Genomic DNA, 24,450 nt, shown 5'->3' with positions numbered 1-24,450 from the left:
AAGAAGTAAGGATTGGAATGGAAGAAATAAGAACTATCCACAGATGATATGATTATGTAACTAATATACATAGGTGCTCACACAAGTATACAGACAAGTTATTAGGATTAAGGCAGTTTAGGAGACTTTCGATGTAAGTTAAATATACAAAAATCAAGTGTATTTCTATATGCCAACAATAATCAAATGGTAAATGTTACTTATTGAAAGATACTATAGGTAGTAGCATCAGAAACTTTAGCTATCCAAGAGTAAATCTAAACATAGATGTGCAAATACGTATACTGAAAAGTAAAAGCATTATTGAAAGAAAAAAAAGCCTAAATAAATTAAGGATATGTTATGTTCTGGATGGGAAGACTCACTATTGTGATGTCAGTTCCCATATTCATATATATTTTTTTCTTTTTCTTTTTTTAAAATTAAGGTGTTATTCATATACACTGTTATGAAGGTTCCACACAAAAAACATTGTGGTTACTACACTCACCTATATTATCAAGTCCGCCCCATATCCCATTGAAGTCACTGTTCATCAGTGTAGTAAGATGCCACAGAGTCACTACTTCTCTTCTCTGTGCTACACTGTCTTCCCTGTGAACCCCCCACACACCATGTGTACTAATCATAATATCCCTCAATACCCTTCTCCCACCCTCCCTCACCCCTCCCCTTTGGTAACCACTAATCCCTTCTTGAAGTCTGTGAGTTTGCTGCTGTTTTGTTCCTTCAGTTTTGGTTCATTGTTACACTCCACAAATGAGGGAAATCATTTGGTTCTTGTCTTTCTTTGCCTGGCTTATGTCACTGAGCATAATACCCTCTAGCTCCATCCATGTTGTTGCAAATGGTAGGATTTGTTTTCTTCTTATGGCTGAGTAATATTCCATTGTGTATATGTACCACATCTTCTTTATCCATTCATCTACTGATGGACACTTAGGTTGCTTCCCTATCTTGGCTATTGTAAGTAGTGCTGCAATAAACTTAGGGGTGCATATGCCTTTTTGAATCTGAGAAGTTTTCTTTGCGTAAATTCCTAGAAGTGGAATTCCTTGGTCAAATGGTATTTCTACTTTTAGTTTTTTGAGGAACCTGCACATTGCTTTCCACAATGATTGAACTAACTTACATTCCCACCAGGAGTGTAGGAGGGTTCCCCTTTCTCCGCATCCTTGCCAGCATTTGTTGTTCCTAGTCTTTTAGATGTTGGCCATCCTAACTGGTGTGAGGTGATATCTCATTGTGGTTTTAATTTGCATTTCCCTGGTAATTAGCAATGTGGAGCATCTTTTCATATGCGTGTTGGCCATCTGAATTTCTTCTTTGGAGAAGTGTCTGTTCAGATCCTCTGCCCATTTTTTAATAAGTTGATTTGCTTTTTGGGTGTTGAGGCATGTGAGTTCTTTGTATATTTTGGATGTTAACCCCTTGTTGGATTTTTGTTGTTTACAAATATATTCTCCCATACTGTAGGATGCCTTTTTGTTCTACTGATGGTGTCCTTTGCTGTACAGAGCTTTTTAGCTTGATGTAGTCCCATTTGTTCATTTTTGCTTTTGTTCCCCTTGCCTGAGGAGATGCGTACAGGAAAAAGTTGCTCATGTTTATATCAAGAGAGTTTTGCCTATGTTTTCTTCTAAGAGTTTTATGGTTTCATGACTTACACTCAGGTCTTTGATCCATTTTGAGTTTACTTTTGTGTGTGGAGTTAAACAATAATCCAGTTTCATTCTCTAACATGTGTCTGTCCAGTTTTGCCAACAGCAGTTGTTGAAGAGGCTGTCATTTCCTTCTTGTATATTCATGGCTCCTTTATCATTTATTGCTTGACCATGTATGCTTGGGTTTGTATCTGGGCTTTCTATTCTGTTCCATTGATCTAAAGGTCTGTTCTTGTGCCAGTACCAAATTGTCTTGATTACTGTGGCTTCATAGTAGAGTTTGAAGTTGGGAGCATAATCCCCTCAGCTTTATTCTTCCTTCTCAGGATTGCTTTGGCTATTCAGGGTCTTTGTGGTTCCATATGAATTTTAGAACTATTTGTTCCAGTTCATTGAAGAATGCTGTCGATATTTTGATAGGGATTACATTGAATCTGTAGATTGTTTTAGGCAGTATGGCCATTTTGACAATATTAATTCTTCCTATTCATGAGCACAGGATGTATTTCCATTTATTGGTGTTTTCTTTAATTTCTCTCATGAGTGTCTTGTAGTTTTCAGGGTATAGGTCTTTCATTTCCTTGGTTAGGTTTATTCCTAGGTATTTTATTCTTTTTGATGCAATTGTGAATGGACTTGTTTTCTTGATTTCTTTTTCTGCTAGTTCATGATTAGTATATAGGAATGCAACAGATTTCTATGTATTAATTTTGTATCCTGCAACTTTGCTGAATTCAGTTATTAGTTCTAGTAGTTTTGTGGTGGATTTTTTAGGGTTTTCTGTGTACAATAACATGTCATCTGCAAATAGTGACAATTTAACTTCTTTCTTACCAATCTGGATGCCTTGTATTTCTTTGTGTTGTCTGATTGCCGTGGCTGGGACCTCCATAACTATGTTCAATAAAAATGGGGAGAGTGGGCATCCCTGTCTTGTTCCCAATCTTAATGGAAAAGCTTTCAGCTTCTTGCTGTTAAATATGATGGTTTTTTTGTTAGAGTGATGCTGTCCTCATAGAATGAGTTTGGACGTATTCCCTCTTCTTCTACTTTTTGAAAGACTTTAAGGAGCGTGGGTATTAGGTTTTCACTAAATGTTTGATAAAACTCAGCATTGATGCTATCTTGATCTCTGTTTTTATTTGGTCATTAATCCATTGATTGTTTAGGTGCATATTGTTAAGGGTGCATGTGTTTGTCAGCTTTTTTCTTTTCTTTGCATAATTTATTTCTAGTTTCATACCTTTGTGGTCTGAGAAACTGGTTGGTACAATTGCAGTCTTTCTGAATTTACTGAGGCTCCTTTTATGGCCTAGTATATGATCTATTCTTGAAACTGTTCCATGGGCACTTGAGAAGAATGTGTATCCTGCTGCTTTTGGGTAGAGTGTTCTATAGATGTCTGTTAGGTCCATCTGTTCTAGTGTGTTGTCCAGTGCCTCTGTCTCCTTAATTATTTTCTGTCTGGCTGATCTGTCCTTTGGAGTGAGTGGTGTGTTGAAGTCTCCTAAAATAAACGCATTGCATTCTATTTCCCCCTTTAATTCTGTTAGTATTTGTTTAACATATGTAGGTGCTCCTGTGTTGGGTGCATAGATATTTATAATGAATATATCCTCTTGTTGGATTGACCGCTTTATCATTATGTAATGTCCTTCTTTTGTCTCTTGTTACTTTCTTTGTTTTGAAGTCTATTTTCAGGTCTATTCTGATACAGGTACTGCAATTCCTGCGTTTTTGTCCCTATTAGTTGCATGAAATATCTTTTTCCATCCCTTCACTTTTAGTCTGTGTATGTCTTTGGGTTTGAAGTGAGTCTCTTGTAGGCAGCATATAGGTGAATCTTGTTTTTTTATCCATTCAGTGACTCTATGTCTTTTGATTGGTGCTTTCAGACCATTTACATTTAGGGTGATTATTGATAGGTGTGAACTTACTGCCATTGCAGACGTTAGATTCATGGTTATCAAAGGTTCAGGGATAACTTCTTTACTATCTAACAGTCTAATTTAACTCAGTATACTATTATAAACACAATCTAAAGGCTCTTTTTTTCCCCCTCCTTTTTCTTCTCCTCCATTCTTTATAAAGTATCATATTCTGTACTCTTTGTCTATCCCTTGACTGACTTTGGGGATAGTTTATTTGATTTTGCATCTGCTTAGTAATTGATTGGTCTACTTTCTTTACTATGCTTTTATTTCTTCTGGTGACAGCTATTTAGCCTTAGGAACACTTCCATCTGTAGCAGTCCCTCCAAAATACACTGTAGTTTGTGGGAGGTAAATTCTCTCAGCTTTTGTTTATCTGGAAATTGTTTAATCCCCACTTCAAATTTAAATGATAATCTTGTCAGGTAGAGTATTCTAGGTTTGAGGCCCTTCTGCTTCATTGCATTAAATATATCATGCCACTCCCTTCTGGCCTGTAAGGTTTCTGCTCAAAAGTCTTATGATAACTAATGGGTTTTCCTTTGTATGTTATCTTTTTTCTCTCTTTTGCTGCCTTTACTACTCTGTCCTTATCCTTGATCTTTGCCATTTTAATTATTATATGTCTTGGTGTTGTCTTCCTTCAGTCCCTTGTGTTGGGAGATCTGTGCACCTCCGTGGCCTGAGAGACTATCTCCTCCCCCGGACTGGGGAAGTTTTCAGCAATTACCTCCTCAAAGACAATTTCCATTCCTTTTTCTCTCTCTTCTTCTTCTGGTACCCCTGTAATGCAAATATTGTTCCATTTGGATTGGTCACACAGTTCTCTCAATATTCTTTAATTCCTGTAGATCCTTTTTTCTCTCTGTGCCTCAGCTTCTTTATATTCCTGTTCTCTAATTTCTGTTTCATTCACTGTCTGTTATACTTCATCTAATGTGCTTTTAAGTCCCTCCTTTGTATGTTTCATTTCGGATACTATATTCTTCAACTTTTGGATCTCATTCCTGAATTGCTCCCTGAGTTCTTGAATATTTTTTCTGTAGCTGCATGAGCATGTTTATGATTTTTATTTTGAAATTTTCTTTAGGAAGATTGATGAGTTCGGTTTCACTTGGCCCTCTTTCTGGTGTTTATGGGATTTTGGTTTGAACCAGGTTCCTTTGACTTTTCGTATTTGTAGGTGGAGCCCTGTAGTACCCAGAAGCTCTATTCTCTGGAGGTGCTTAGCCGCTGGAGTGATGGTGGAGGTTACAGTGGAGCGGCGCTGGTGTGTGTTGGGAGGAAAGAGGTTTTTCCTGCTTCCCAGCTACAGTGCCTGTCTCCACTGCTAGGGCCAGTGGGCCGAGCATGCAGTGTGAAGTCTCTATGGTTTGCACTTGTAGCTTCAGTAGGCGGGGGTAACCTGTTTGCAACCCGGTACTGACTGGGAGGTAATAGAAATTAGATAAGAGGACTATAAAGAAGCTGATATTGGCATATCACAGTGGGGGGCCTTGGAGCTGTATAGCCAGCCAGCGATATGGAGTACCTGAAGCTCCTGAAAGTTCCCAACCTGCTGGGCAGAGTGCGCCTGGACAATTTTGTCCACCTCTCCTTTCTCCTGAACAGCAAGCTCTGTGCAATCCTTGCCCCTTTAGCAACCCTCTCTCTGTTAGGAAGTCTCTCAGACTGCCCACTTTTCTTTTGTCCCAGAGTGGCCGGATGTGAATCCCTGTTTTCCACAAGCAGCTGGAACCAGTCTCTCCAAGTATTCTGCCTGTGTTAACTTTCCAACCCCACTAATCTCCAGAGCACCATGTAATGTAGATTTGTGCTCTCAGAGCAGATCTCCAGGGCTAGGTGTTCAGCAGTCCTAGGCCTCCACTCCCTCCCCTGCTCCATTGCTCTTTCTCGTGCCAGTGAGCTGGGGCGGGGGAAGGGCTCGGGTCCCTCCAGATGATGGCTTTGTTACTTTACCCTTTTCCTTGAGGTCTGTGGTTTTCCCCAGGTGTAGACAGTCTGCCATAGCCTTCTTTCCTGTTTGTCTTTCAGAATTTGAAGTATTTGCTATATTTTCACATTATATGTGGTTTTGGGAGGAGGTTTCTGTCTCACCTCTCCTGCTGCCATCTTTAACCCTCTTCCCATATTCATATATATTTAGTCCAAGCCCAATAATTCCTTGTGCTACATATGTAATGATCTGTACACTTTCCTGTACATACATTATAGTTCAACAAAAAGTCAAAAGACAGTTCCCATTAAAATGTGTACTTGTAAGGTGTGAGGAGACTTACAAGTTTTTCATAGATTGAAGAAAACTTCCTTATATACAGTACTATTAATATTTTAGGGAAAAATTGTCATTTTAGCTGTGATCTTGTTTAATCATGAATGCTGCCTCTGTTTTCTTATGTTGCTTGATTATGCAGACTAGATGAGATAGTGGATTATTTGGGGAAGTATTTGAGCTTAAGTTTTATATTGAAATGTCTAATGTTTTCCTTTAGTTAAATGAAGTAAGTGAAGAAAACAGGAAGATGGAGATTCAGGCTAAAAGAGTTCAAGCTCGTTTAGATAATTTACAGGTAATTTTCCTGCTCTTGTGACACAGTGAATTTTTAAATGATTGCTTTTGGATTGTCTCACTTTTAATATAATTGTTCTTTAATTGGATATATATTCTGCTGCAGAGGAAGTATGAGTTTATGACAATACAGAGATTGAAAGGAATTCCTCTTGCTGCTCAGGAAATGAAGAGTTTAAAACAAGAAAAAGTACCAGTTTCGAGAACTAACAAGGTATGACTAATTGCTAATTTCTCCAGTAGAAAGTGAGGAGATTTTATTCTTAAATGTTTTTTCTTTCATTTAGCCAACATTCTTATGGTATGTAAGGATTCACCATAATAATTCCTTTATAGAGTAATATCTGTATAGTATTTCAGATATGCTGTTATTTGCAAAAATAAAGAAAAATATTTCAACAGTGTCTCAGACACAGTATTACTGACAAATCACAGGAACTCAAGCTTTTTGAGATTCTACAAGTCTTGTTTCTTTGTATCAAGACTGCAGTCCACCCCTGAATGTGCTGTATTCATTTTTTTCCTAAGAAATTTTTTTACTTTGAGGTATAAATTGAATACAGTAACATAATGCACAGATCCTTACATGTACAGTTTTTTGACAAGTATCTGTATTCACATAACCTGCAATTAGATATAACACATTTCTGTCACCTTAGAAAGTTCCCTCATGTCCTTCCTGGTTCTTCCCTGCAAGAAGTTATTATCAATCTTGTTTATCTCACCATAAATGAATTTTGCCTATTCTGGAACTCAGTCAATGGAATTGTATGTTCTCGTTCGTGTGAGGCTTATTTTGCTCCTCACAATGCTGGGTGGATCAGTAGTTTATTCCTCTGTGTTGCTTAGTAGTATTCCAATGTATAAATTTGTCAATTTATCCATTCTTCTATTGATAGACACCTGGGCTGTTTCTAGTTTTTGTCTGTCATGAATAAAGCTGCTAAGGATAGCCATGTACAATGCTTTTGTGGACAAGTGTTTTCATTTTTCTCGGAAGTACAACCAGGACCGGAATTTCTGGCTCATAAAACGCATGTGTGTTTAGCTTTTAATGAAACTGCCGCTAGTTTTCCAAAATGGTCATGCCATATTACGCTCCTACTAGCAATGCATGAGTACATTTCCTGGTTGTTCCATAACGTTGCCAATATTTGGTGTTTACAGCCTTTTTCATTTTGACCTTTTCACTGGGTGGGTAGTGATACCTCATTGTGGGTTTTAATAACTTGGATAAAATCTCTAGTTCTTCTCACAAAGTAAGCTGGGAGTGCAGCGCTATTTAAAAATGGCTGTGGAGGAACCTCAGCAGCAGAAGCAAGAGCCACCACTGGGCATTGACTGAAGGCATTAACTGTCAGGCCCAGGATGAAGCCATCACGGCTCCAGAGGACCAAATTCATCATGAGACTGCTGGGCAGATCCCTCTGGTCGCAGAGTTGCTGCAGCTCTCAGTCCTATACAAGGAGTGTAGGATGACATCTATCAACAGAAGAGCAAGCACTCCACAAAAAGTTCTCATACATCTGCAAGACCAGGTCTGATGGGAGCTGCTTCTGTTGTGCTTTTAGACCCTTCAACCTGGAGCACTGCAGGATGTTGCCACAGATTTCCTGCAGTTCAAGGCTGTGTCTGCCAAGAGCAAAGAGGACCTGATGTCCCAGGTCTTCACTGAGCTCGCAGTTGAGGATTTCCTCAACGTTCTCACAGACCTGATTGAGTAGATAGAGAAGCAGACCTCAGTCGCTGACCCTCTGGCCTCCTTCACTGACCGAAGGGCCCTGGGCTGTCTAGTGGTCTGCCTGTCACTACTCCCCTCAGGCTGCCTGTGGTGCGAGAACAGGTTCTTTAAGCACTTTGCTGAGGGCTGGCGGACTGTCCAAGAATTCTGCCAGCAGGAGGTGGAAGCCATGTACAGGAAGAGTAATCATATCCAGATCATCATGCTGGCCCAGGCCCTCAGAGTCTCCCTCCAGGTGGATTACAGGGACCACGGTGAGGGCAGAAACGCCACACACACACACACATCTTGCCTGAGGGCTCCCAGCCTAAGGTCTGTCTTCATTATCAGCCTGGACACAACAATTTCCTCTATAATAGGGCTGGCCTCAGCCTGCCACTCCCTGCCTGCCTTCCCTTCTGCCAGGCATGAGGTACATACAGAAGTTTTTCTGTGGCTGTAAATGGTCATATTATACTACTCTCCTTCCCCTTACCTCAACATTTTCCTGTCCTACAACCTTCCATGTTTTATTAAAGCATGGTGAAAAAAACTAAAAAATAAAAAAAATTAAATTGAAAATATTAGAGACTTTATACACAGGTATTGAAGATGATTGAAATTCTCTAAAGTTTCTATTCGAAGAAAATTGAGGTAAAAGATTACTTCAAAAAAGAAAACAAACAAAAAAGAAATAGACTCATAAACACAATGGACTTTTGGTTACCCTAGGTGAAATAGGTGAAAGGGATAAAGAGGTACAAACTTCAAATTAAAAATTAGTCACAGCACAAGGGAAAAAGCCAATAATATTATGATGTCTTGGTAAAGTACCAGAGGGGAACTGCACTTACTGAGGTGAGCATTTAGTAATGTATGTAAGTGTTAAATCACTAAGTTGTACAACTGAAACCGGTATAATACTGTATATCAACTATATTCCAATAAAAAATTACTCTTCACAATGATGTGGCAATGCTTCTTGTTTTCAGTCATCTGATCCAGTTTTTGTGGATTGCTATCTACCTAATGTTGCCTTTTTAAAAATTTGCTTTTATAAATCTGTCTTAGCAGACTAAAAAAAAATAACTAAATCTTGCATAGTTTCCTGTTTGAGGAAATGTGTGACAGTGTTGAATTAAATTGACTAAAAGTGGCATGAAAGAATACTGAAATCAGTGTAATTGAATTTTTTGTGTGTGTGACATTTTGTTCTTACTCTTTTCTATTCAGTTTGGTAGACTCTCAGAGGACAGGATTTCCAGGAAAAATAATTTCTTATTCTGTTATAGAATTTTATAACGTAAAGACAAGGAATGAAACAACTCTTTTTGGAAAGAAGAAAATAGGAAGTTTTATGGTGGAAATTGTTTAGCTTTTATATTTGTTAAAATCTTCTAGTTATGGTAGTTCATGTTTTCAAATCAATGCCAATCTTACTTTTCTATGTTACTGAACTTGGATTCTCTCAGCCAGCATTTAACATGTTTCTGATATTAACTGGAGATGTTTGATTTGGAATTTATCTCTTTTGGAAAAGCTTTGTCATTCAGTATATATTTTAGTGAAGTGCTTTAGGTGTAAATTATTCTCTAATCGCACAAGAAGTTTAAAGCTTGCCTTTGAAATTTTAGGAGGTTGTGAACTGAAATAAACATTTAATTTTTTTACATATAGGTACCACTTAATGCACAAGTTTATGAACTTTTAACTGTCTTCATGGACTGGATTTCAGATCATCATCTTAGTAAACTGAAAAATGAAGAATCTGGAATGGATAGTGAAAAGTCACTACTCAGATTTGCATCTCAGAAAAATGATATTCAGGAAAAGTGTGTGAAGGTTTGTTTTTGTTTTGTTTTGTTTTTTGTTTTATATATTTTTTTATTGAAGGGTAGTTGACACACAGTATTACATTAGTTTCAGGTGTACAACACAGTGATTCAACATTTATATACATGATAATTCTAGGTACCAGCTATCACCATACCAAGTTGTTACAATATTTTGACTATATTCCTTATGCTATACATTACATCCCGGTTACTTATTTATTTTACAATTGGAAGTGCGTGTATATATATATATTTTTGTGTGTGTGTGTGAGGGCATCTCTCATACTTATTGATCAAATGGTTGTTGACAACAGTAAAATTCTGTATAGGGGGGTCAATGCTCAATGCACAATCATTAATCCACCCCAAGCCTAATTTTCGTCAGTCTCCAATCTTTTGAAGCTTAATGAACAAGTTCTTACATGGAGTACAAATTCTTACATAGTGAATAAGTTTCATGGTGAACATTACAGGGGCAGTCATCACAGAAGCTTTCAGTTTTGCTCATGCATTATGGACTATAAACAGTCAGTTCAAATATGAATATTCATTTGATTTTTATACTTGATTTATATGTGGATAACACATTTCTCTCTTTATTATTATTATTTTTAATAAAATGCTGAAGTGGTAGGTAGATACAAGATAAAGGTAGAAAACATAGTTTAGTGTTGTAAGAGAGCAAATGTAGATGATCAAGTGTGTGCCTGTAGCCTATGTGTTAATCCACGCTAGACATGGGCAATAAAACATCCACGTATGTGGAAGATTTCTCTCAGAACGGGGGGTGAGGTTCTAAGCCTCACCTCTGTTGATCCCCAATTTCTCACCTGGTGGCCCCCCTGCGACTGTGCCTGTCTTAGGTTGTTCCTCCCTTGAGGAATCTTACCCGTCTCTGGCTAACCAGTCATCTTCCGGGGCCATACAGGGAAATGTAAAGTTGGTAAGTGAGAGAGAAGCCTTATTGTTTAAAAAGGTTAGCTTTTTACTTCTTTGCATATTTATGCCCTGTGGCTTCTATGCCCAGTATTTGTCTTGAGGTGTCTTTACCACTTGGAAGAATTATGATACTCGGTAAATCCGATATATGGCACGAATTCTATTTAAGGGTTGTAAATAGGAAGGAAGAAGAAAAGCTATAGAAGTAGCAGGCGGAAGAAAACATGGGAAGATTGATTATTTCTTTGACATATCTTCTTGTAGAGTAACTTCAGCATGTATAGTTTTTAAACTACTAAGTAAATTCTGCACACACATTAACATAATAGGAGTACAGTTACGTAACCAAAGCATACCTGTAATTACCAGCCATCTCCAGTGAAACCAAGAAAACCAGTTAGGCACCTTAGGCATTTGTGAAAACTTATCTATGATATGGTGGATAATGTCCAACTGAACTTGAACAGTCTGAGAGAATTCAGATAAATTAAAACAACCCATTCCTGGGGACTGTTCACATCCCATATGTTCTTTTAACAGTAAATAGTCTGTAGTTGTAAGATTTTGGAGCGCTACAATTTGCACTTCTCCTAATTCTTGGTTGAGTTCCAACAGTATAGATCCAGTCAAATTTGTTGTTTTACTGTATGCTCAGGCCAGCTTAGATATCTCCTTCCTCATTCCCATGGCAAGTCCAGGAATTGGTGGGATGAGTCCATCTACACCTGTAGCAGTGTGTGGATCTTTGTTGGGGTTTTTTTGATGATCATCTTCTGGCATGAGTCCTCCCGAGACTGCTGATGTTGAAAGTTCTTTTTCATATCGTATCTTAGTTCATTTTCGGGGTAGCCCAGTTAGGCTTTGATCCTCTGTATAAACACAAACAGACCCTTTGCCTACACTTTTATATGCCCTTTATGTCATTGTGTAGAGCTCATTGTAGGTCACCACACAGGAACTGCTTTTTTTTTTTAAACATTAATCTACACTTACATGACGAATACTTTGTTTACTTTGCTCACCCCTATACCAGGTCCCCCCTATATACCCCTTTACAGTCACTGTCCATCAGCGTAGCAAAATGTTGTAGAATCACTACTTGTCTTCTCTGTGTTGTACTGCCCTCCCCTTTCTCCCACCGCCCTATGGATGCTAATCTTAATACCCCCTTTATTCTCCCCCCCTTATCCCTCCCTACCCACCCATCCTCCCCAGTCCCTTTCCCTTTGGTACCTGTTAGTCCATTCTTGAGTTCCGTGATTCTGCTGCTGTTTTGTTCCTTCAGTTTTTCCTTTGTTCTTATACTCCACAGATGAGTGAGATCATTTGGTATTTCTCTTTCTCCGCTTGGCTTGTTTCACTGAGCATAATACCCTCCAGCTCCATCCATGTTGCTGCAAATGGTATGATTTGCCCTTTTCTTATGGCTGAGTAGTATTCCATTGTGTATATGTACCACATCTTCTTTATCCATTCATCTATCGATGGACATTTAGGTTGCTTCCAATTCTTGGCTATTGTAAATAGTGCTGCAATAAACATAGGGGTACACTGATCTTTCTCATACTTAATTGCTGCATTCTTAGGGTAAATTCCTAGGAGTGCAATTCCTGGATCAAATGGTATGTTTGTTTTGAGCATTTTGATGTACCTCCATACTGCTTTCCACAATGGTTGAACTAATTTACATTCCCACCAGCAGTGTAGGAGGGTTCCCCTTTCTCCACAGCCTCGCCAACATTTGTTGTTGTTTGTCTTTTGGATGGCAGCCATCCTTACTGGTGTGAGGTGATACCTCATTATAGTTTTAGTTTGCATTTCTCTGATAATTAGCGATGTGGAGCATCTTTTCATGTGTCTGTTGGCCATCTGTATTTCTTTTTTGGAGAACCGTCTGTTCAGTTCCTCTGCCCATTTTTTAAGTGGGTTATTTGTTTTTTGTTTGTTGAGGCATGTGAGCTCTTTATATATTCTGGACGTCAAGCCTTTATCGGATGTGTCATTTTCAAATATATTCTCCCATACTGTAGGGTTCCTTTTTGTTCTATTGATGGTGTCTTTTGCTGTACAGAAGCTTATCAGCTTAATATAGTCCCACTTGTTCATTTTTGCTGTTGTTTTCTTTGCCCGGGGAGATATGTTCAAGAAGAGGTCACTCATGTTTATGTCTAAGAGGTTTTTTCCTATGTTTTTTTCCAAGAGTTTAATGGTTTCGTGACTTACATTCAGGTCTTTGATGCATTTTGAATTTACTTTTGTATATGGGGTTAGACAATGGTCCAGTTTCGTTCTCCTACGTGTAGCTGTCCAGTTTTGCCAGCACCATCTGTTGAAGAGACTGTCATTTCGCCATTGTATGTCCATGGCTCCTTTATCAAATATTAATTGACCATATATGTCTGGGTTAATGTCTGGATTGTCTAGTCTGTTCCATTGGTCTGTGGCTCTGTTCTTGTGCCAGTACCAAATTGTCTTGATTACTATGGCTTTATATTAGAGCTTGAAGTTGGGGAGTCAGATCCCCCCTAGTTTATTCTTCTTTCTCAGGATTGCTTTGGCTATTCGGGGTCTTTGGTGTTTCCATATGAATTTTTGAATTATTTGTTGCAGTTCATTGAAGAATGTTGCTGGTAGTTTCATAGGGATTGCATCAAATCTGTTTATTGCTTTGGGCAGGATGGCCATTTTGACGATATTAAGTCTTCCTAGCCACAAGCATGGGATGAGTTTCCATCTGTTAGTGTCCCCTTTAATTTCTCTTAAGAGTGACTTGTAGTTTTCAGAGTATAAGTCTTTCACTTCTTTGGTTAGGTTTATTCCTAGGTATTTTATTTTTTTTGATACAATTGTGAATGGAGTTGTTTTCCTGATTTCTCTTTCTGTTGGTTCATTGTTAGTATATAGGAAAGCCACAGATTTCTGTGTGTTGATTTTGTATCCTGCAACTTTGCTGTATACTGATAATCAGTTCTAGTAGTTTTGGGGTGGAGTCTTTAGGGTTTTTTATGTACAGTATCATGTCATCTGCAAATAGTGACAGTTTAACTTCTTCTTTACCGATCTGGATTCCTTGTATTTCTTTATTTTGTCTGATTGCCGTGGCTAGGACCTCCAGTTCTATGTTAAATAACAGTGGGGAGAGTGGGCATCCCTGTCTAGTTCCCGATCTCAGAGGAAAAGCTTTCAGCTTCTCGCTGTTCAATATAATGTTGGCTGTGGGTTTTTCATAGATGGCCTTTATTATGTTGAGGTACTTGCCCTCTATTCCCATTTTGCTGAGAGTTTTTATCATGAATGGTTGTTGAACTTTGTCAAATGCTTTTTCAGCATCTATGGAGATGATCGTGTGGTTTTTGTCTTTCTTTTTGTTGATGTGGTGGATGATGTTGATGGACTTTCGAATGTTGTGCCATCCTTGCATCCCTGGGATGAATCCAACTTGGTCATGGTGTATGATCCTTTTGATGTATTTTTGAATTCGGTTTGCTAAAATTTTGTTGAGTATTTTTGCATCTACGTTCATCAGGGATATTGGTCTGTAGTTTTCTTTTTTGGTGGGGTCTTTGCCTGGTTTTGGTATTAGGGTGATGTTAGCTTCATAGAATGAGTTTGGGAGTATCCGCTCCTCTTCTATTTTTTGGAAAACTTTAAGGAGAATGGGTATTATGTCTTCCCTGTATGTCTGATAAAATTCCGAGGTAAATCCATCTGGCCCAGGGGTTTTGTTCTTTGGTAGTTTTTTGATTACCGCTTCAATTTCGTTGCCGGTAATTGGTCTGTTTAGATTTTCTGTTTCTTTCTGGGTCAGTCTTGGAAGGTTGTATTTTTCTAGGAAGTTGTCCATTTCTCCTAGGTTTCCCAGTTTGTTAGCATATAGGTTTTCTTTTCTTGTTTTTTTTTTTTTTTTTTTTATTGAAGGGTAGTTGACAACAGTATTACATTACATTAGTTTCAGGTGTACAACACAGTGATTCAACATTTATATACATGATAATTCTAGGTACCAGCTATCACCATACCAAGTTGTTACAATATTTTGACTATATTCCATCCCGGTTACTTATTTATTTTACAATTGGAAGTGTGTTTATATATATATATATATATATATATATTTTTTTTTTTTGTGAGGGCATCTCTCATATTTATTGATCAAATAGTTGTTAACCACAATAAATTTCTGTATAGGGTGCTCAATACTCAATGCAAAATCATTAATCCACCCCAAGCCTAATTTTCGTCAGTCTCCAATCTTCTGATGCATAACGAACAAATTCTTACATGGAGTACAAATTCTTACATTGTGAATAAGTTACATGGTGAACAGTGCAAGGGCAGTCATCACAGAAGCTTTCGGTTTTATTCATGCATTATGAACTATACACAGTCAGTTCAAATATGAATATTCATTTGATTTTTAAACTTGATTTATATGTGGATACCACATTTCTCTCTTTATTATTATTATTTTTAATAAAATGCTGAAGTGGTAGGTGGATACGAGATAAAGGTAGAAAACAGAGTTTAGTGTTGTAAGAGAGCAAATGTAGATGATCAGGTGTGTGCCTGTAGACTATGTGTTAATCCGAGCTAGACGAGGGCAATAAACATCCACGTATGCAGAAGATTTCTCTCAGAACGGGGGGGTGAGGTTCTAAGCCTCACCTCTGTTGATCCCCAATTTCTCACCTGGTGGCCCCCCTGCGACTGTGCCTGTCTTAGGTTGTTCCTCCCTTGAGGAATCTTACCCGTCTCTGGCTAACCAGTCATCTTCCGGGGCCATACAGGGAAATGTTAAGTTGGTAAGTGAGAGAGAAGCCTTATTGTTTGAAAAGGTTAGCTTTTTACTTCTTTGCATATTTATGCCCTGTGGCTTCTATGCCCAGCGTTTGTCTTGAGGTGTCTTTACCACTTGGAAGAGTTATGATACTCGGTAAATTCGACATGTGGCACGAGTTCTATTTAAAGGTTGTGATTAGGTAAGAAGAAGAAAAGCTATAGAAGTAGCAGGCAGAAGAAAACCTGGGAAGATTGATTATTTTTTTGACATATCTTCTTGTAGAATAACTTCAGCATGGATAGGTTTTAAACTACTAATTAAATTGTGCACACACATTAACATAATAGGAATATAGTTACCTAACCAAAGCATACCTGTAATTACCAGCCATCTCCAGTGAAACCAAGAAAACCAGTTAGGCACCTTAGGCATTTGTGAAAACTTATCTATGATATGGTGGATATTGTCCGAGTGAACTTAAACAGTCTGAGAGAATTCAGATAAACTAGAACAACCCATTCCTGGGGACTGTTCATATCCCATATGTTCTTTTAACGATAAATAGTCTGTGGTTGTAAGATTTTGGAGTGCTACAATTTGCACTTCTCCTAATTCTTGGTTGAGTTCCAACAGTATAGATCCAGTCCAATTTTTTGTTTTACTGTATGCACAGGCCAGCTTAGATATCTCCTTCATCATTCCCATGGCAAGTCCAGGAACTGGTGGGATGAGTGCATCTACACCTGTGGCAGTGTGTGGATCTTTGTTGGAGTTTTTTTTTTTTTTGCTGATCATCTTCTGTCATGAGTCTTCCCAAGAGTGCTGATGTTGGAAGTTCTTTTTCATATCGTATCTTAGTTCATTTTTGGGGTAGCCAAATTAGGCTTTGATCCTCTGTATAAACACAAACAGACCCTTTGCCTACACTTTTATATGCCCTTTATATCATTGTGTAGAACTCATTAGAGTTCACCACATAAGAACTGCTTTTTTTTTTTTTTTAATCATTAATCTACACTTACATGACGAATACTTTGTTTACTAGGCTCTCCCCTATACCATGTCCCCCCTATATACTCCTTTACAGTCACTGTCCATCAGCGTAGCAAACTGTTGTAGAATCACTACTTGTCTTCTCTGTGTTGTACAGCCCTCCCCTTTCTCCCACCCCGCTATGGATGCTAATCTTAATACCCCTCTTTTTCTGCCCCCCCTTATCCCTCCCTACCCGCCCATCCTCCCCAGTCCCTTTCCCTTTGGTACCTGTTAGTCCATTCTTGAGTTCCGTGATTCTGCTGCTGTTTTGTTCCTTCAGTTTTTCCTTTGTTCTTATATTCCACAGATGAGTGAAATCATTTGGTATTTCTCTTTCTCCGCTTGGCTTGTTTCACTGAGCATAATACCCTCCAGCTCCATCCATGTTGCTGCAAATGGTTGGATTTGCCCTTTTCTTATGGCTGAGTAGTATTCCATTGTGTATATATACCACATCTTCTTTATCCATTCATCTATCGATGGACATTAAGGTTGCTTCCAATTCTTGGCTATTGTAAATAGTGCTGCGATAAACATAGGGGTACACTGATCTTTCTCATACTTGATTGCTGCATTCTTAGGGTAAATTCCTAGGAGTGCAATTCCTGGGTCAAATGGTATGTCTGTTTTGAGCATTTTGATGTACCTCCATACTGCTTTCCACAATGGTTGAACAAGTTTACATTCCCACCAGCAGTGTAGGAGGGTTCCCCTTTCTCCACAGCCTCGCCAACATTTGTTGTTGTTTGTCTTTTGGATGGCAGCCATCCTTACTGGTGTGAGGTGATACCTCATTATAGTTTTAGTTTGCATTTCTCTGATAATTAGCGATGTGGAGCATCTTTTCATGTGTCTGTTGGCCATCTGTATTTCTTTTTTGGAGAACCGTCTGTTCAGTTCTTTTGCCCATTTTTTAATTGGGTTATTTGTTTTTTGTTTGTTGAGGCGTGTGAGCTCTTTATATATTCTGGACGTCAAGCCTTTATCGGATGTGTCATTTTCAAATATATTCTCCCATACTGTAGGGTTCCTTTTTGTTCTATTGATGGTGTCTTTTGCTGTACAGAAGCTTTTCAGCTTAATATAGTCCCACTTGTTCATTTTTGCTGTTGTTTTCCTTGCCCGGGGAGATATGTTCAAGAAGAGGTCACTCATGTTTATGTCTAAGAGGTTTGTGCCTATGTGTTTTTCCAAGAGTTTAATGGTTTCGTGACTTACATTCAGGTCTTTGATCCATTTTGAGTTTACTTTTGTATATGGGATTAGACAATGGTCCAGTTTCATTCTCCTACATGTAGCTGTCCAGTTTCGCCAGCACCATCTGTTGAAGAGACTGTCATTTCGCCGTTGTATGTCCATGGCTCCTTTATCAAATATTAATTGACCATATTTGTCTGGGTTAATGTCTGGATTGTCTAGTCTGTCCCATTGGTCTGTGGCTCTGTTCTTGTGCCAGTACCAAATTGTCTTGATTACTATGGCTTTATAATAGAGCTTGAAGTTGGGAAGTCAGATCCCCCCTACTTTATTCTTCTTTCTCAGGATTGCTTTGGCTATTCGGGGTCTTTGGTGTGTCCATATGAATTTTTGAATTATTTGTTCCAGTTCATTGAAGAATGTTGCTGGTAGTTTCATAGGGATTGCATCAAATCTGTATATTGCTTTGGGCAGGATGGCCATTTTGACGATATTAATTCTTCCTAGCCATGAGCATGGGATGCGTTTCCATCTGTTAGTGTCCCCTTTAATTTCTCTTAAGAGTGACTTGTAGTTTTCAGAGTATAAGTCTTTCACTTCTTTGGTTAGGTTTATTCCTAGGTATTTTATTTTTTTTGATGCAATTGTGAATGGAGTTGTTTTCCTGATTTCTCTTTCTGTTGGTTCATTGTTAGTATATAGGAAAGCCACAGATTTCTGTGTGTTGATTTTGTATCCTGCAACTTTGCTGTATTCCCATATCAGTTCTAGTAGTTCTGGGGTGGAGTCTTTAGGGTTTTTTATGTACAGTATCATGTCATCTGCAAATAGTGACAGTTTGACTTCTTCTCTGCTAATCTGGATTCCTTGTATTTTTTTGTTTTGTCTGATTGCCATGGCTAGGACCTCCAGTACTATGTTAAATAACAGTGGGGAGAGTGGGCATCCCTGTCTAGTTCCCGATCTCAGCGGAAATGCTTTCAGCTTCTCGCTATTCAATATAATGTTGGCTGTGGGTTTTTCATAGATGGCCTTTATTATGTTGAGGTATTTGCCCTCTATTCCCATTTTGCTGAGAGTTTTTATCATGAATGGATGTTGAACTTTGTCAAATGCTTTTTCAGCATCTATGGAGATGATCATGTGATTTTTGTCTTTCTTTTTGTTGATGTGGTGGATGATATTGATGGACTTTCAAATGTTGTGCCATCCTTGCATCCCTGGGATGAATCCCAGTTGGTCATGGTGTACGATGGTTTTGATGTATTTTTGAATTCGGTTTGCTAAAATCTTGTTGAGTATTTTTGCGTCTACGTTCATCAGGGATATTGGTCTGTAATTTTCTTTTCTTGTGGTGTCTTTGCCTGGTTTTGGTATTAGGGTGATGTTAGCTTCATAGAATGAGTTTGGGAGTATCCGCTCCTCTTCTATTTTTTGGAAAACTTTAAGGAGAATGGGTATTATGTCTTCCCTGTATGTCTGGTAAAATTCCGAGGTAAATCCATCTGGCCCAGGGGTTTTGTTCTTTGGTAGTTTTTTGATTACCGCTTCAATTTCGTTGCTGGTAATTGGTCTGTTTAGATTTTCTGTTTCTTTTTGGGTCAGTCTTGGAAGGTTGTATTTTTCTAGGAAGTTGTCCATTTCTTCTAGGTTTCCCAGCTTGGTAGCATATAGGTTTTCATAGTAGTCTCTAATAATTCTTTGTATTTCTGCGGGGTCCGTCGTGATTTTTCCTTTCTCGTTTCTGATACTGTTGATTTGTGTTGACTCTCTTTTCCTCTTAATAAGTCTGGCTAGAGGCTTATCTATTTTGTTTACTTTCTCGAAGAACCAGCTCTTGGTTTCATTGATTTTTGCTATTGTTTTATTCTTCTCAATTTTATTTATTTCTTCTGTGATCTTTATTATGTCCCTCCTTCTGCTGACCTTAGGCCTCATTTGTTCTTCTTTTTCCAATTTCGATAGTTGTGACATTAGACCGTTCATTTGGGATTGCTCTTCCTTTTTTAAATATGCTTGGATTGCTATGTACTTTTCTCTTAAGACTGGTTTTGCTGTGTCCCACAGAAGTTGGGGCTTAGTGTTGTTGTTGTCATTTGTTTCCATATATTGCTGGATCTCCATTTTGATTTGGTCATTGATCCATTGATTATTTAGGAGCGTGTTGTTTAGGCTCCATGTTTTTGTGATCCTTTTTGCTTTCTTTGAACAGTTTATTTCTAGTTTAATGCCTTTGTGGTCTGTAAAGTTGGTTGGTAGGATTTCAATCTTTTTGAATTTACTGAGGCTCTTTTTGTGTCCTAGTATGTGGTCTATTCTGGAGAATGTTCCATGTGCACTTGAGAAGAATGTGTATCCTTTTGCTTTTGGATGTAGAGTTCTGTAGATGTCTATTAGGTCCATCTGTTCTAGTGTGTTGTTCAGTGCCTCTGTGTCCTTACTTATTTTCTGTCTGGTGGATCTGTCCTTTGGAGTGAGTGGTGTGTTGAAGTCTCCTAGAATGAATGCATTACATTCTATTTCCTCCTTTAGTTCTATTAATATTTGTTTCAGGTGTGTTGGTGCTCCTGTATTGGGTGCATATATATTTATAATGGTTATATCCTCTTGATGGACTGAGCCCTTTATCATTATGTAATGTCCTTCTTTGTCTTTTGTTACTTTCTTTATTTTGAAGTCTGTTTTTTCTGATACCAGAATTGCAACACCTGCTTTCTTCTCTCTGTTGTTTGCTTGAAATATCTTTTTCCATCCCTTGACTTTAAGTCTGTGCGCGTCTTTGGGATTGAGGTGAGTCTCTTGTAAGCAGCATATGGATGGATCTTGCTTTTTTATCCATTCTATTACTCTGTGTCTTTTGATTGGTGCATTCAGTCCATTTACATTTAGGGTGGTTATTGAAAGGTATGAATTTATTGGCATTGCAGGCTTTAAGTTTGTGGTTACCAAAGGTTCAGGGTTAGCTTCTTTATTGTCTTACTGTCTAACTTAACTCGCTTGTTGAGCTATTATAAACAGAGTCTGATGGTTGTTTATTTAGTTCCGTTCTTATTCCTCCTCCTCCCTTCTTCATATGTAGGGTGTTTTGTTGTGTGCTGTTTTTAGGAGTGCTCCCATCTAGAGCAGTCCCTGTAGGATGCCCTGTAGAGGTGGTTTGTGGGAGGCAAATTCCCTCAACTTTTGCTTGTCTGGGAATTGTTTAATCCCTCCTTCATATTTAAATGATATTCGTGCTGGATACAGTAGTCTTGGTTCGAGGCCCTTCTGTTTCATTGCATTAAGTATATCATGCCATTCTCTTCTGGCCTGTAGGGTTTCTGTTGAGAAGTCTGATGATAGCCTGATGGGTTTTCCTTTGTAGGTAACCTTTTTTTTCTCTCTGGTTGCCTGTAATACTTTATCCTTGTCTTTGATCTTTGCCATTTTAATTATTATGTGTCTTGGTGTTGCCCTCCTTGGATCCCTTGTCATGGGAGTTCTGTGTACCTCTGTGGTCTGAGAGGCCATTTCTTCCCCTAGTTTGGGGAAATTTTCAGCAATTATTTCTTCAAAGACATTTTCTATCTCCTTTTCTCTCTCTACTTCTTCTGGAATACCTATAATTCTTATATTGTTCCTTTTCGATTGGTCACTCAGCTCTCTTAAAATTATTTCATTCCTGGAGATCCTTTTATCTCTCTCTGCATCAGCTTCTCTGCATTCCTGTTCTCTGTTTTCTAGTCCATTAATGGTCTCTTGCATCTCTTCCATTCTGTTTTGAAGTCCTTCCAGAGCTTGTTTTATTTCTGAATTCTCCTTCCTTAGTTCTTGCATATTTCTCTGCAAGTCCATCAGCATGGTTATGACTTTTGTTTTGAATTCTTTTTCAGGAAGACTGGTTAAATCTATCTCCCCAGATTCCTTCTCAGGGGAAGATGTAGCAGATGCCAAAGCTGTCTGGGTTAGTCTTGTCTGAATCATATTTTTTTGCCTTTTCATGTTGACAGGTGCTATTGACTGTCAGCTGGGAGGGCCAAAATTTTCACTTGCTACTGGCCTTTCTTTACTGGGACAACTGCGACCCCTAGTGGCTTGTGTTGGGTAATTGCGTGTAGAGTGGGTCTTTGTGTCTTGCCTGGCCGGAAGGGGGAAATTTCCCTTTCTGTGGGCGGAATTTGTCTCAGGCTGCTTCTCTGCTTTCGCAGCGCCCGGTGGGGTAATGGATGGGGGGGCTGCTTGATGTTTGCCTCCGTGAGGGGTCTCAGAGCTGTTGCCCAGTGGGTTAGTGCACCCGGTTTTCCCTGTAATTTCCAGCTGCTGTACTGTGACCTGGTTTGTTTCCGTCAAGCTGTTAAGTCCCTGTCCCTTTAAGACTTTCAAAAAACCCCCGCTTTTCTTTGTCACAGGGGCATCAGCTTCGGCACCCACTCAGAGGTCTTACTCCCTGTTCCCCCAGTATCCAGGGCCCTCTGCCCATGCACTGTGTCTGTGCTCTGGTGGGGGTGGCTGGGGCTGGGTGTTCAGCAGCCCTGTGCTCCGTCTCCCTCCCGCTCTGCCTATTCTTCTGCCGCCGGGAGCTGGGGGGAGGGGCGCTCGGTTCCCACCGGGCTGTGGCTTGTATCTTACCCCTTTCACCAGTCGCTGGGTTCTCGCTGGTGTAGCTGCAGTCTGGCCACTGTCCTGCGTCTTCTGGTCTCTCTTTTAGGGCTAGTTGTGTTTGTTGTATTTTCAAAAGTATATATGTTTTTGGGAGGAGATTCCCACTGTCCTACTCACGCCGCCATGTTGGCTCCGCCTCTATAGGTTTTCATAGTACTCTCTAATAATTGTTTGTATTTCTGTTGGGTCCGTCGTGATGTTTCCTTTCTCATTTCTGATTCTGTTGATGTGTGCTGATTCTCTTTTTCTCTTAATAAGTCTGGCTACAGGCTTATCTATTTTATTTATTTTCTCAAAGAACCAGCTCTTGGTTTCATTGATTTTTTTCAATTGTTCTATTCTTCTCATTTTTGTTCATTTCTTCTCTGATCTTTATTATGTCCCTCCTTCTTCTGACTTTAGGCCTCGTTTGTTCTTCTTTTTCCAGTTTTGATAATTGTGACATTAGACTATTCATTTGGGTTTGTTCTTCCTTCTTTAAATATGCCTAGCTTGCTATATACTTTCCTCTTAAGACTGCTTTTGCTGTGTCCCACGGAAGTTGGGGCTTAGTGTTGTTGTTGTCGTTTGTTTCCATATATTGCTGGATCTCCATTTTGATTTGTTCATTGATCCATTGATTATTTAGGAGGGTGTTGTTTAGCCTCCATGTGTTTGTGAGCCTTTTTGCTTTCTTTGTACAATTTATTTCTAGTTTTATGCCTTTGTGGTCTGAAAAGTTGGTTGGTAGGATTTCAATCTTTTTGAATTTACTGAGGCTCTTTTTGTGGCCTAGTATGTGGTCTATTCTGGAGAATGTTCCATGTGCAGTTGAGAAGAATGTGTATCCTTTTGCTTTTGGATGTAGAGTTCTATAGATGTCTATTAGGTCCATCTGTTCTAGTGTGTTGTTCAGTGCCTCTGTGTCCTTACTTATTTTCTGTCTGGTGGATCTGTCCTTTGGAGTGAGTGGTGTGTTGAAGTCTCCTAGAATGAATGCATTGCGTTCTATTTCCTCCTTTAGTTCTGTTAATATTTGTTTCACATATGTTGGTGCTCCTGTATTGGGTGCATATATATTTATAATGGTTATATCCTCTTGATGGACTGAGCCCTTTATCATTATGTAATGTCCTTCTTTGTCTTTTGTTACTTTCTTTATTTTGAAGTCTGTTTTATCTGATACCAGAATTGCAACACCTACTTTCTTCTCTTTGTTGTTTGCATGAAATATCTTTTTCCATCCCTTGACTTTAACTCTGTGCATGTCTTTGGGTTTGAGGTGAGTCTCTTGTAAGCAGCATATGGATGGATCTTGCTTTTTTATCCATTCTATTACTCTGTGTCTTTTGATTGGTGCATTCATTCCATTTACATTTAGGGTGATTATTGAAAGGTATGAATTTATTGCCATTGCAGGCTTTAAGTTTGTGGTTACCAAAGGTTCAGGGTTAGCTTCTTTACTATCTTACTGTCTAACTTAACTCGCTTGTTGAGCTATTATAAACATGGTCTGATGATTCTTTATTTCTCTCCCTTCTTATTCCTCCTCCTCCCTTCTTCATATGTTGAGTGTTTTGTTCTGTGCTCTTTTTAGGAGTGCTCCCATCTATAGCAGTCCCTGTAGGATGCCCTGAAGAGGTGGTTTGTGGGAGGCAAATTCCCTCAACTTTTGCTTGTCTGGGAATTGTTTAATCCCTCCTTCATATTTAAATGATATTCGTGCTGGATACAGTAGTCTTGGTTCGAGGCCCTTCTGTTTCATTGCATTAAGTATATCATGCCATTCTCTTCTGGCCTGTAGGGTTTCTGTTGAGAAGTCTGATGATAGCCTGATGGGTTTTCCTTTGTAGGTGACCTTTTTTTTCTCTCTTGCTGCCTTTAATATTTTTTCCTTGTCTTTGATCTTTGCCATTTTAATTATTATGTGTCTTGGTGTTGCCCTCCTTGGATCCCTTGTCATGGGAGTTCTGTGTACCTCTGTGGTCTGAGAGGCCATTTCTTCCCCTAGTTTGGGGAAGTTTTCGGCAATTATTTCTTCAAAGACACTTTCTATCCCTTTTTCTGTCTCTTCTCCTTCTGGTATTCCGATAATGCATATATTATTCCTTTTTGATTGGTCACTCAGCTCTCTTAAAATTCTTTCATTCCTGAAGATCATTT

General features: G+C 38.8%; 1 protein-coding gene and 1 pseudogene across 7 annotated transcripts in view; both read left to right on the top strand.

The window, feature by feature from the left end:
* Positions 1 to 24,450, top strand: part of CCDC138 (coiled-coil domain containing 138) — a 146,139-nt gene that overhangs the window by 36,085 nt on the left and 85,604 nt on the right. For all 7 annotated transcript variants that reach the window (XM_057496870.1, XM_057496869.1, XM_057496873.1 and 4 more), the window contains 3 exons: positions 6,088 to 6,165; positions 6,271 to 6,378; positions 9,562 to 9,726. In XM_057496870.1, coding sequence (XP_057352853.1) covers positions 6,088 to 6,165; positions 6,271 to 6,378; positions 9,562 to 9,726 — 351 coding nt within the window. The remainder of the gene's footprint in view (positions 1 to 6,087; positions 6,166 to 6,270; positions 6,379 to 9,561; positions 9,727 to 24,450) is intronic.
* Positions 6,392 to 9,555, top strand: LOC118929988 (ubiquitin thioesterase OTUB1-like; annotated as a pseudogene).

Source organism: Manis pentadactyla, chromosome 2 (assembly GCF_030020395.1).
Source record: "Manis pentadactyla isolate mManPen7 chromosome 2, mManPen7.hap1, whole genome shotgun sequence".
Classification (NCBI taxonomy): Eukaryota; Metazoa; Chordata; class Mammalia; order Pholidota; family Manidae; genus Manis; species Manis pentadactyla.
This window is presented reverse-complemented; position numbering and strand designations above follow the sequence as displayed.